The 13,853-nt window shown below is 38.4% G+C and overlaps 1 protein-coding gene across 2 annotated transcripts; it reads left to right on the top strand.

The window, feature by feature from the left end:
* The first annotated feature begins 1,313 nt into the window (after positions 1 to 1,313).
* On the top strand, positions 1,314 to 8,815 carry RPS15A (ribosomal protein S15a). Of its 2 annotated transcripts, none has more exons than XM_063428850.1 (5): positions 1,314 to 1,410; positions 2,882 to 3,019; positions 3,701 to 3,780; positions 4,495 to 4,580; positions 8,683 to 8,815. In XM_063428850.1, the coding sequence occupies exons 2-5, from the start codon at positions 2,887 to 2,889 to the stop codon at positions 8,774 to 8,776; spliced, it is 393 nt and encodes a 130-aa protein (XP_063284920.1). In that variant the 5' UTR covers positions 1,314 to 1,410; positions 2,882 to 2,886; the 3' UTR covers positions 8,777 to 8,815. The 2 variants fall into 2 exon arrangements, with proteins under 2 accessions (XP_063284920.1, XP_063284921.1); XM_063428851.1 differs by lacking the exon at positions 1,314 to 1,410 and adding an exon at positions 1,422 to 1,523.
* The last annotated feature ends 5,038 nt before the right edge of the window (positions 8,816 to 13,853 follow it).

Genomic DNA, 13,853 nt, shown 5'->3' with positions numbered 1-13,853 from the left:
TGAATATATATATCCCCTCATTGTAATAGTGAATCCGTTTTAGAATGGTTTGGCTTCTTACCTGGACACTGCTCCTTGTCCCCATTACTTCCGATAAAGACGTTTATATGTTTGTAACAGGGCTCGACAAATCCCACAAGCCAGGGAGAAATTTGTCAGCCCTTTAGCTAAAGGGAGCATGGGGGTGGCTGGCTCAGAAAGCATTATAGCCGGCCACCCACGCGCCCTGGGGATCATCGAAGTGGTTGGCTGGAGTGCGCTAGGGAGCAGTGATCTTCCTGCAGCTCCTCTCTGCTCCCTTGCGCTATATTGTGATACCAGCAGCTGGAATATGACAAACATTACTGCCTAGGAACACCTCTAGTAGCACAATGTGCAGCACTGACATTCAAAATGTTCACGCTCTGCATGGAAGTGCTAAATGTTCCCTATACTGATTCAATGCATCTCTATCTATCTATGGGGAGATGCTGATGCGGAAGCGTTCATTTTTCCATACATGCGCGATGAAAACACTGGATTGCCAGAGATCAAGTTCCATGATCTCAGCCAATGAGGTGGTGCTAGCTGCAAGGAGATTCGAATGGCACTGGAAAAGGCGAATTAAATCACCTTTCATTTTACTTTGCTGACAGGGGGCCAGTAGTCTAAACATCAGTATTAGACCTATATATGCGCATTCGTATTCCTGACATTATAGTATCCCTTTAAGATCAATATAGCCAAATTAGAAAAAAAAATCTCAAGTATTCAAGTCAGCTTTAAAGGGATACTCTAGTGCCAGGAAAACATATTAGTTTTCCTGGCACTGCAGGACCCTACAGTGCCCCTCTCCCTTCAGTTTATGAAAACTGCAATAATTACACTTGCAGGGTTAAGAGTAGTGGGAGTTGGCACCCAGACCACTCCAATGGGCAGAAATGGTCTGTGTGCCTGCAGTGTCCCTTTAATTTTAACCCCTTAAGGACACATGACGTGTGTGACATGTCATGATTCCCTTTTATTCCAGAGCTTAGTGAGTAACTGTGAAAGGGTAAAATGATATAAGAGCTGAAACAATGAGTGGCAGATATATCCAAGCTGTGATATAAGAACATATTTCGTTAATAGCTAGTCTGTTGTTAATTCCCATCTGATTGCCAGTTCCCGGCTGATTGGATAAAGCCGCAGCATGTGTCAGCACTGACTACTATTCGCTGTCCCTTGCCCTCTCCGTTCTTTCAAATAGCCAGGGTATACTAATCAATCAACCACATGCGGCGCACACTGTGATCGCGGCATTCTGCTCTCGGCGATCGATTACCAACAACTAGCCCGTGCTCTCCTGGCTTCTTCTCGCGAGACCTGCAAAGATCCCATATCGCCCCGCGAGCACTTCCCCCTCCCTCTTTCCGCCATACTGCAGACCCGGTAAGTAATGTCTGTGCCCGGGCCTGTCTGTAATCCGCCTCCTATCCCGGCCATCCGAGCTCTGAGCGCTGTGTGAGCGGGTGGTTCTCACAGGGCAGAGTGGGCTCTCTCCGGTAAGCTGACTATGGGGGAGGCTGGGTCGGTAACTGGCGGGGAGATCGGTCGGGAAGCCTGGGGCCGGTCCCTCCTGTCTCCTGCCTGACTCTGGCGGTGTTATTCCGTGCTGTGTGAGCCGGGAGCCCGGGCTGCCCATGGCGTGGTTATCCATAGTCAGTACCCGGGGCAGGTTACTAGGACTGGCCTGGCTCAGGACATCAGTACTGCTGGTGGGAGCCTGGGATCCTGATGGCTGCCAGTCTGTAATAAGAGGGGTCATGGTGCTGGCCTTCCAGGCTATAGGGTACCGGGCAACTCATAATGTTCAATAACTCTCAATAACTAAACGCATAATTGTACAAGTTTGAAAGTGACGTAACATTGAGGACAATTAATTGGTGCAAAATAAAAAAAAATAAAAAAATTCCAATTTGGCAGTGTTCACAAATTGAGTATATTTACCTCCTTTTTGTAACTTTATGTTCGGTGCTTAGTGGTGAAATTCTTGTTTTGCCCAGTATTTGGAGGGTGCAGTAAAACAGAATGGGCCTAGTCTGTGATATTAAATTTGTTGTATAATTCTAATAGTGCTTGGGTGATAGAGTGGTCCTATTGTTTGTTTGAATACAAAATATACATGGCAGTTCTATGCAATGAATTGGAATATTGCTGTTCAGTGGTGGCCTATCTGTCATGTTGTGTTCTACCTTTTGTTATGTTGATGGAATTCTAAATTTGTTAGTTTCTCTAATTATGTAAACATCAGTTTTAAATCCCTCATGATTTGGATAGATCTGTTTTTTATTTATTTTTTTGGCTTTTTTTTTGTTGCCAGAAGTTTGCAGTGTTCTTAATTTGGTTTTGAGCTTTTTCATAGAAGCATCATTTTAGCTTTAGTTGGACGAACTAATGGAATATAAATTAAATATTTGGTTAGACACACATTGTATGTGTGATAGTACACTGCTCTCCAGGAAGTAAATAAATGCTTACTATAAAAAAAAAAAAACTATGCATAGATGCAAGATTGTCAATTTATAGTATGTTAACGGCACTAAAGGGATTGTAGACCTGCTGGTATTCAGTTTGTGCTGAATTATCTGAAATCTGTTCAGCGATTGTGTAGATCTGTTAGATTTGATGTTGTAAAGCCCTGATCACTGTGACACTCTACTTTGGTTAAGGGTTATCTTCTGTAACTTATTTCCACTTTATTGTATGGGTTGTTAAGGATGTAACTTTACAGCTTCCTCTTGGGGAAAATATCAAAACCATTGTATTTGGCTTGGAATGTTAAAAATAAACTTTTTTTGTTTTTTTTTCTTACTCAAGGCTACATTTTAATTTATTCTTTTCCTTCACCCTCCTTTTGTAGGCACCATGGTGCGCATGAACGTTCTTGCAGATGCCCTTAAAAGCATTAACAATGCAGAGAAACGTGGCAAGCGCCAGGTCCTCATCAGACCGTGCTCAAAAGTGATTGTGCGATTCTTAACAGTGATGATGAAGCATGGTAAGTAGGAAAAAAAACCTAAAATTTCTAACTTTTTGTCCCCAGCTACCTTAGTGCACTTTATTCCTCTATATTGTCCTGACCGGTTGTCACTTTGTACAAACCTTGGGTTTAAGACTGTAGACATGGTTCTCTATTCTCTTTCGAATCCCTGTGGCTACCAAATGTAAATGGTATGTTCTCGTTGTTACCAGCAACAACATACCACGCACATTTAAAGGGACAGTATAGTCACTCACTTAGAAATTGCAATGTTTACTTCCTGACTGCTCTAGAGTTGCTTCTCCTTTTGACAGTAAAATTTGCTCTCGGAATAGAATGCTGCTGTTGGCAACATTGGATTAGAGGAGCGTGGCATTTGGCTATGCATCTTCAATTGATTGGATTTTTACTTTGCTCTACTCCATTCTAGTAAGCAGTTCCCCAGCATTTATTGGGCACGAGGAAACTAGAAATTGACACCCAGATGTGACTCTTCCCACTTTAAGCAAGCAGCCTATGGATTTAATATAAAACGTATTTATTTTTTTGCCCAATCTGTAACAATATGAAATGTGTTATGGTTTGGGTAATGGCTAGCTCTGCAGCAGTAGGACTCTTACATCTTAAACTTGGTGTCCTGTATGTATTAAAGACTAACACATATGCAAGTCAAATTTAATCTGTATCTTTGTCTCTTAGGTTACATTGGAGAGTTTGAAATTATTGATGACCATAGAGCTGGAAAAATAGTTGTAAATCTTACAGGCAGACTTAACAAGGTGAGTGTTCTGATGTGGGATGGGTACAAGATAGATTCAGTCTCCCAATGGTGCCCATAATGTTTCAGAGATGCAGAGTGAAATTGATTACAATACTTTTAATAATATGTAACCCATTAAGCTTTTAATGAAAAGGGTACTGTGACTGCTTCGTCTCATTGACGTGCCTATGTCTGACATGTAGCCATGGCTCCATATCCTCAACTTGTGCATATTCAATATAACCCTTTATGAAACCATTTTCTGTCAGAGTTCAGTTTTCTGATATACTGTAATGCTTAATGAACTGGTTTAAAATCTTGCAATATTTGCAAACAAATTGTCTGCAAATCTCAAAGTGAAATATTTACCCTTTTCCAGTCAAGCCATCGAGTAGCACAGGTTTGAAAGTGTGGGAACATGCTTGGTCCCTAAAAATGACACTTTCTATCCCTTGTCGTTTGAAATATTCTATATAGAGGTTTGACATTTTGAATTTTATGTAACAAAATGTAAATCATTTTTTTAAATATGGTTAAATGTCTATATAAACTTACCAGTATACTGGCACTTTAGATATCATAAAAGGTGCTGTGTACTTTTGAGCGTTTATGTGGCTCCTGCCTGTGTAGAACATCCAACAACCAGTGTCTTATTGTGTTGTGGTACTGCTAACACAAATGGTTTTATGTGTAGCTATGTTTACTTGTGATAAAACTTGAAATTTCCTTGCAGTGTGGCGTCATCAGCCCCAGATTCGATGTCCAGTTGAAGGATTTGGAGAAATGGCAAAACAATCTCCTCCCATCACGTCAGTTTGGGTAAGTTCTTGATAAACGTCACTCCTCCAATCAAATGCTCTGTTTTCTGGGACACATCATTTATACACGTTAATGGCAATCATACAGAAAGGGCTGTCCTGCAGTATGTATAAGTAAATCGGGGGCTGAATCAATAGTCCTGCAGCATATATCTTATCCATAATACAGGTCAGCATTTTCATGTGCTGCTGATTGGCATGATGAGATTGTGTCCCAAAAACCATGGATATGAGCAATGCTTGGGTTTTTACTTTGGAGGCAATAGCACCTCTAGTTGCTGTTTTCCATTGAAGGCTTAAAACAGGGCTGCTGCACCGAGACCACTTGATTGAGATAAAGTGGACAGGGTAGGGTGTCTTTATTGGTCCTTTAAACTCAAATATGCATGTCCTTTGTTGGCTGATATCATATCAAATGCCTGCTGCTGCAGAAACCAGGATGTAGCTGAGATTGTGGTCATCCTTTTGCAAGTACCAATGTGTCTGACAAACCCTTATGGAATATATGTAGTAATGAAGGGAAGTTAAGTTGAACTGTATGAAATTACACTTGTGTTTTTTCTTTTGAGTGCAAAAATGTTTCTTTAAATAACTGGAAGCCAACAAGGACTCACAATCACGTATGCTTGTGCTTCTCAAAATCTGACAGAGAAGCTGAATTGTCTCCAATAAAACAACAAATTCTGTGTGGCTAGGCTTTATTTTTTATTTTTTTTTTGTATAAACTTTGAGGACAGCAGCTGCTGAAGTTTAGATTAATTTTTTTTTCGTCTTGCGCTTTCCACTTTTGTAACTACTCACTGTACAGCAGACTGATATATTGCTGTTTTTGAGATGTGCATCTCCCATAGTCCTCTAGGATTTATTAAACGTTGCCTAAATTCTTGTGCATCTGTAGTCTTTGAGGCTAGAGCTTCCATTAGCTCTCATTAAGTAGTTGAGCTTTCATCTTACCCAGAGATCGCCAGGGCACTCCTGGCACCATAAGTGCTGCAGTGTAGTGGTTGTGGTGCATTGAGGGTTTTTGTTTTTAATATGCATTCATTTGTTTTGCTTGCCAGTTGTAGTGTATTCACCAGATGTAGTGATGTATTGAAGAAAACAAAAATCTTCATTTTGGCACAACAAGCTTAACCCCTTCAGGACGGAGTCAATAGTGCACGTTCTGATCAAAACGTAAACAAACTGGAATTTGCGCTATATGTCTGTTCAACCGTAATTCACCTCTTTCATATTAAATGCACCCACACTTATTATATATCATTTTGTTCAGGAGAAACAGGGCTTTCATTTCATATAAAATATTTATATATGAAACAATTTATTATGAATAAAATAAAAAAAAAAACTGTAAGAAATTTGATTTTTTTTTTTAATTTGTAGTTCCGCCTCACATTTTAGCTGTAAATGTCATAATACTGTTAGGTTTTACTGCAACAAAATGCACATATTTGTAATCAGCGATGTCTCACGAGTACAACAGTACCCCCCATTAACAGGTTTTATGGTGTTTTGGAAAGTTACAGGGTCAAATATAGAACGTTCCATTTTCAAATTGAAATTTTCCAGATTAGTAATGTTACCTTTGAGACGGTGTGGTAGCCCAGGAATGAGAATTACCCCCATAATGGCATACCATTTGAAAAAGTAGACAACCCAAGGTATTGAACGTGGGGTATGTTTAGTCTTTTTTAGTAGCCACTTAGTCACAAACACTGGCCAAAGTTAGCGTTCATATTTGTTTCTGTGTGAAAAAAGCAAAAAACTAATATTTGGCCAGTATTTGTGACCAAGTGGCTACTAAAAATGACTGGACATACCCCATTTGCAATACCTTGGGTTGTCTACTTTTGCAAATGGTATGCCATCATGGGGGAAATTCTTATTCCTGGGCTACCATACGGTCTCAAAGGCAACATAACCAATCTGGCAAATTTCAATGTCAAAAAAATGAAATGCGAGCCTTATATGTGACTCTCTAACTTTCCAAAACACCATAAAACCTGTACATGGGGGGTACTGTTATTCTTGGGAGACTTCACTAAACACAAATATTAGTGTTTTAAAACAGTACAACAATAATATAGTCCATAAAAGTGCCGTTTGTTTGTAAAAAATGCAAAAAACGTCACTTTTACTTAAAATATCATCGTTGTAATACAATTTACCAGTTTGAAACACTAATATTTGAGTTCAGCGAAGTCTCCCGAGTAAAACAGTACCCCCTATATACAGGTTTTATGGTGTCTTGGAGAGTTACAGGGTCAAATATAGTGCTTGCGAATTAAATTCTCTGCACTTTCTCCCTGTGTTGTCAGGCATGTCAATCAAATTTTAATTAATTAAATGACATCATTATGTTAAAAAATTACTTAAATATACACGTAGAATTTTAATATATATGCATTTATAGGTATTTAAATTCTACGTGTATACTAATGTAATCTTTCATGTAATTATATGTATTTATCTATCTATATATATATATATATATTTGCGGTTATTTGTATTTTATATATAGATATATATAGAATGTCACTCTAAGTGTATTCTGTTTCCTATATATATATATTAATAACAAAATACAGTTAGAATGAAATTACATATGAATATATAATTTATTTTAAATTTTGTTTCAATATTTTATTTATTTATTATTGTAATTATATATATGTATGTAGATCTATTATATATAATATATATATACATATTATAAATGTAACGTCATTCTAAGTGTATTTTAATACTAATATATACTAATATTAATATTAAAATACATTACGTATGACGTTACATATATAATATGTATATATATTATATATAATATATATACATATATTATATATAAATACTTGTATTTTATTTTAACATGTGTATTTAATTTTTTTTTTTACACTACCTACCAGCAGGGGGACTCTCTAATATTTTAGACAGTCCCCCTGCTGGCAGATCCATAGCCAGCTATAGGGGGCCATGTGATCGCTCTTTGAGAGCGATCACATGGCCCCCGGGGGCCTCATTTGCCGGAGGGGGGCTGCCTGGGCTCTCAGGCAGACCCCCAGAAGAGGATCGCGGCGGAGGTAAGTATAGCTTACCTCCTGGGGGCTTCAGCCGTTACGGCGTTCTATGCCGCCGCAACGGCTTTAAAGCCGCGACGGCATAGAACGCCGTAACGGCGTTAAGGGGTTAATATTTGTTTCTAGAGTGGTTGGCTTTCTCTTGCTATACTTGGCTTATCCTAACATACTATGTGTAATTTTAACTTTACAATAAAGACCAATCTTTTCGATTATTGAATATTTCATTTACACACTTAACATACTTTGTATGTCTGGCAGTGTCTTGTTTTTAAGAGGTAGAAATTGATTTATTTAAATAAATAAGCCAAGACACTATAAATATTCTCTGCTCTTAACTTTCGGTTGGTGTAATTGTCCTGTCTGTTATTGAATGTAAGTCTCTACAAGCTTATTGTGTATTGTAAAAAACTTAGGAACAATCGGCTTCATGGTTTTTAATCGGTTATGAAGGCTAGAAGACACATTCCAACTAACCAGCTATGGGAAATACATGAGATCATTTTAAATCTAATCTTTTTACACTTTCTTTATTAAAATTTTCGGAGTAGAAATTACATTAATAAAGCATTTGTACATATTGCTCAATGTTACCTTTTGTAGACGACAAATGTCTTAAGTGTTTAACACAAATAAAACAAACAAAAAGGGGGGGTGTAATCTAAATAGTGTATAGCGCTTGTATAGTAGGCAGGAAGAACTGGGAGGATTGACTTGTCTAGAGAGTCTCTATATGGCCCTAACTCATCCTGAGCCTATGCTTCCTTACCCTAAGAGTTCCCCCTGCCTTTATCTCAATGACAAAAAGATACCCTACCCTCTTACCCAACCCCCTTATTTTAAAACAAATCTGCATAGGTAGAGTTCTATTAAATTCAAATGGTAACTTAGTGTAATGTAAATTCTAATTTCATAAATTAATCTGTTCAGTAAACCTTAACTAGCATTTGTTAAAGTCTTTTTAAGTATTCGATATATTACTTTTCTATCTTGTGTTAACTGTGCATATTATGGACTGTCTTTCAGATACATTGTGCTAACCACTTCAGCTGGCATTATGGACCATGAGGAAGCAAGGCGAAAACACACAGGAGGCAAAATCCTGGGATTCTTTTTCTAACTGTGCAACAGACAGGCCAATAAACTGTTATCAGAAAAACTGACTTGTCACTTTTTTTATGGATTCAAACTTGAGTGTAATAAGCAATCTGCCACATATTGGGCAGCAAACTAATTTTAATAACATGTATCTTGGCTGACCTGACCTAATTATGTTGGGTTTAGCAGTCGGGGTAGTATTGGACATCTTTAACCTGCTTAGATTAATTCTCAAGATTGTTAAACTGAACATTGATCCTTAAAGGGTTAGTTTACTATGTAAATGTGGAAGAACATAGACTGGCTTTTTTTTTTTTTTTTAATATGAAATATTTTATATTCTTTTTAGGAAAGGTCTTTTGGTAGACTTGACATAAAATTACATTTTATTCGAGAGCTATAAAAACTATTTGGGGGAGTCTACCAAAATTAAGTGTAATACTGAGCAGGTTAACTGTAAATTCAATTTTATTTTTTTTGTGATAAACGACACAATAGTCTGAGTAAAACGTTTAAAGGGATCCTATAGTGCCAGGAAAAGAAAGCAGTGCTCATTAGACCTCCCATAGGAAAGCATTATTCAGTGCTTTCCTATGGGGGAAATCTGACGCTGGAGGTCCATAAGAACTTCCAGCGTCAGATAACTGACCAAAAGTCTGTTTGGATTCTGGAAGCCCTCTAGTGGCTGTCTGTTGGCTACAAAGGGCAGACTTGGAGCTGCAATGCTTAACACTGCATCACACAGTGCAAAAGGGTCACAGCACCCAGACTACTGCAATCAACTGAAGTGGTCTGGTTGCCTAGTTTCCCTTTAAATGCTATGCATAACTTACCCCTATTTTTCACAGAATATCATGTTGTGTATAAAGTTTGAGCGCTCTACTCACCTTATTTTGTGTGGTTTATCACCTAAACAAAGGGGTAGGCAACCTTCTAGTTGTACCGTGCAAGAACTAGACTTTGAAGTACCTTGGCATGTCAATCCTATTTTAATTTTTTTTTTTTTTCCTTCAGATTAGAGGGGCAGTGCTTTACGACTGGGATTTTATCTGGAGGGATAAAACAGGCAGGCAATCTCCAAAACTTTTCAAGGACCTCCCCCAATTAACCTTTGGCCTTATAAATTGCTTTACTATCCAAGACATCCCCAGTTCTTTGCCTGCTTCTGGCTGAGGAGGGTGTCAGGTCAGGTTTTCTCCCTAGAAGTATGGTGAGCGGGCTGAGGTTGTACTTCTTTTAAATACATTTTTCAGAGATCAGCCAGGGTTAACACTCCAGACGGCTGTAGCTCCCCGGGTTGTATTAATTCCGTCTATGCCGGGCAGACGATGGTGCGCTTTTGGGCACTAGCTGGGAAGTCCTGGCGGTGGAACACTCGTACAGGTTATGTTTATTTCCACCGTGGAATCGCGAAATGCAGGACATGCGTAATGTGATTTTAAAATTCAGGTGCCAATATTTTTTTTTCTCTCCGGGGTCAAGATATTGGTTTACAGGACTTGGAGAGGCTGTTTACCCAGCAGCAACTAACTGTGTTGCCAGGTGCACTCAGAATCTGTTGCAAGTGTGTTCTCACCAACCTCCAACACACTCTGAGGACATTTAAGGTAAGACTTTTTGCTTTATCTTAAATGACTCTAGCCTGAATAAGTTAATTATCAGCACTGCAAGGTAGATAATGTTTCTAAGTAGGAGAGGTTTTAACGTCTCTTCATTTAACCCTTTAATGTCCAAACTTCTGGAATAAAAGGGGAATCATGTCATGTGTCCTTAAGGGGTTAAGGATTATTACTAAAGTCTTCAATCATATAGCGCTTTGCAGGGGTAAGCACTTAGTAGATCGGGTCCAAAATAGATTATTCTTTGAGTAAAGCCTATAACGGGTATTAGCATATACTTTTACATAATTCTGTTGGGAAACTTTAAGTTTCCTTTCTGGCTCAAATTAGCTGCTGCTCGGTGATTAGTTAATATGGGTTTCAATAATCACTAATTGCTGCAACAGGGTCAGCAATTAAAGTGAAGTGGTATATATTCACAAGAGCATGACCCGTATGACTATTGGAGGATTATCCTCGGTATGTTATGCTTATGAGGCTGATATTTAAAATCTGGTTTTGGTTAAGTTAATATACTGTTGTAGCAGATTGATTCTTTAAATGCCAGGATCCTAGCTGCAGTGTTTATTTGCTTAACCCATTAAGGACCAAACTTCTGGAATAAAAGGGAATCATGTCATGTGTCCTTAAGGGGTTAAACATGCAGTAGGCTTTTAGCAATTGCTGTAGACAAAACTCTGTTGCAATTAGCATTCTCACCACCTCAACTCGTTTCACCTGATATCTTCTAAAAAGGTAGTCTGTTTTTCAGTTGAGGCAGAACTTTCCTGTGCTTCACTCCACGGTTACACATTTTGTTTTTCTTAAATTCCAAGTCAGGTTTCAGCTAACTGACTGTTGGAATGTAAAATTCAAGAAAATACTTCCTAATTTTGGTTACTGCAGGGTTTGCATCAAACAGGTTTTAAATGCAGTTGCAGCTATTCTGTCTGCTCTAGCCTCTGTTTCCCAATTACGGCTAAGGAAAGCCTCTATCAGGTAAGGCTGTTGGTTGGAATTGCAATTTTAAAGAATTCCTTCTGCTATTCCAGCAGTCTGCATCAAACAGGTTTTGAAGTACAGTTTGCAGATATTCTTTCTGCTCTAGCCTCTGCTTCCTAATTACGGCTAAGGAAAGCCTGGATCCTGGGTATTGTCTTATTCTGATAGTATATCTATGTAATCAGTCTCGCTTCCGCCAATAAAGATGGTAACCTGTATGAACTAGTCTTCATCGAAAATTTTCTTCCTCATGTTACTGGGCTTGAAGCAAATTCTAGTACAGTTGCAAACCTATGGATCATGGTGTAGTTCCACCAGGTTCAACTTGTTCCCTGCAAATATTTTTTTATTTTTAAATTCTTTATTTTTGTTGTGCATGGTATAACAAGTTTCAAAGGAGAGAGAATACCAGTGGAACTGAAAAAGTGCACTCACAATAGTAACAGTACACCTGCAGGTTCCTGGTATCAATAGCAGCAGTCCTTAAGTTAAAATGTAACTTTTAATGATAAATAGTAAAAAAAATAAATAGTATAATGTATCAAAAATGAAAAAATGATTAACACTCTAAGGACAGAACTCTCATACATATGTAACCAGGTAATAGATTAACTAGGATAGTATAGCTTATCACACTGAAATAGTGGCATAGTAATAGAGCACAAAAGGGAAGGGGTTAATAAGGAATAATCTGTAATCCCAAGAGACCCCCAACGTTCCCTCAATTTTCCCAAAGTTAATAAATCTTAGCACTGTCGGAATAATAAGCAGCTGGAAACTATGCTGCAGCAATCTATCCTTAGCGTAGAAATCATGCCCTGTTACCTAGAGATTCTATCCTGTCTAAAATCAAAACGGTCAGTAGTCTCTAGGAGGGTGAGAATAAATAAACTTTTAAATCAAAGGTAGGAGCGTCCTCCCCGGCTGTCAAGGCCACCCTCCCCTCAGTTCTTCCCGACGCGCGTTTCGCCGACTTGCGGCTTATCAAGGGAACCGGTTGTAAGTAAAGTCGTGTTTTAAATATCCCGCCCTCTGCTGTGATTGGCCAGAGATAATTGCCAATGCAGAGGGAGGGAGCTTGGGTCTCGTCCGTGATTAACCCTTTATGGGTCAGAACGAGTGTATGCACGGACGGGACAATCAGTTATATAATAAAAAAGGTGTCACAAATCATTGTTAGAATAGTCTGATAAATGTTCAGCTCGAGCTGCAGAGATACTTGTGGCAGCGCATAGTACAATGTGTATCCGAATTGATACTGTTTCACATCGAAATAAATTCTTGCTTGTTATGAAATAGGGATATTTAGATAAGTTACAAATTATATGTAAGTGTTCCTCCTGATTCATATAGTGCCAATGTAATCGAGACACTTAAATCCTTAGGGTATTGGCCTTAAAATCCATATAGTAAGAATATATATATTCTGTATTTAAAGGGAAACGCATAATTATATGAACTCAGACACATTATGAATGTTTGGCAAGAATCATATACAAGTAAGTGTAAAGTATACCCACTTGATTAATAAATTTGCCAATGTGGCCACTTAGGTCCTTCTAGAGATAATTCTGAACCTAACTTCCTCTAAGTGTGAATAAACGGAGTGAAGTTAAATTCCTCATTGAGTCCTTTGGGGTATAATGTTTGGAAGGAATAAATCCATCTGGACTCGGCTTTAAGTAGGGCGACATTGATGTCACCCTTCCTATGATTTTGAAAAACTTTTTCAATCACCTGGAATTTAAGTACATTGGTTTGAGAAGCATGATTGAGTCTTACATGTCTCGCAATAGGAGTATCTAAATGTGGGTTCATGATGGAATTGACATGTTGAAGAATCTGTCTCCGTAGTTGTTGGTATGTCTTCCCAATGTACTGTAGCCCACAAATACATGTCATGAGGTATATTACATTAGTAGAACTACAGTTAATGAAGGTGTCAATTACCACGTCTTTAGATGTGTTTTTATTATGCACCGTCTTGGATGGTAGAATGAACTCACAGGCCTTACAGTGACCACATTTGAAACAACCCTTAGTTTGTAGCCATGTAGGGGTAGTAGCTTGTACTGGTTTAAAATGGCTGTGTACTAAATGGTCCGCTAGGTTCTTGGCTCTTCGACACGTCATAGATGGTTGAATGGAAATGGTATTTTTGAGACTAGTATCATATTGGAGTACAGGCCAATTTCTATTCAAAACCTGAAGTGTCTGGTCCCAATTTTTGTCATAAGTACCAATGAACCTTGTTGTACCCGGGCTAGTAGAGGTATTCCTAGGGGTCTATGCAGACTTTCTGATCTGTCCACAGCCTTAGTTCTCTGATTGGCTTTTTTTAGAATCCTATTAGGATAGCCTAAGTTTTTGAATCTTAATCTTAGGTTTTTTGCTTCCTTCTCAAAATCATCCTGATTAGAGCAGTTTCTTTTGGCTCTTAAATATTGGCCATATGGTATATTAGCCTTTACATGATGGGGGTGGAAACTCTGCCAATGA

This window comes from Pelobates fuscus, chromosome 8, assembly GCF_036172605.1.
Source record: "Pelobates fuscus isolate aPelFus1 chromosome 8, aPelFus1.pri, whole genome shotgun sequence".
Classification (NCBI taxonomy): Eukaryota; Metazoa; Chordata; class Amphibia; order Anura; family Pelobatidae; genus Pelobates; species Pelobates fuscus.
This window is presented reverse-complemented; position numbering and strand designations above follow the sequence as displayed.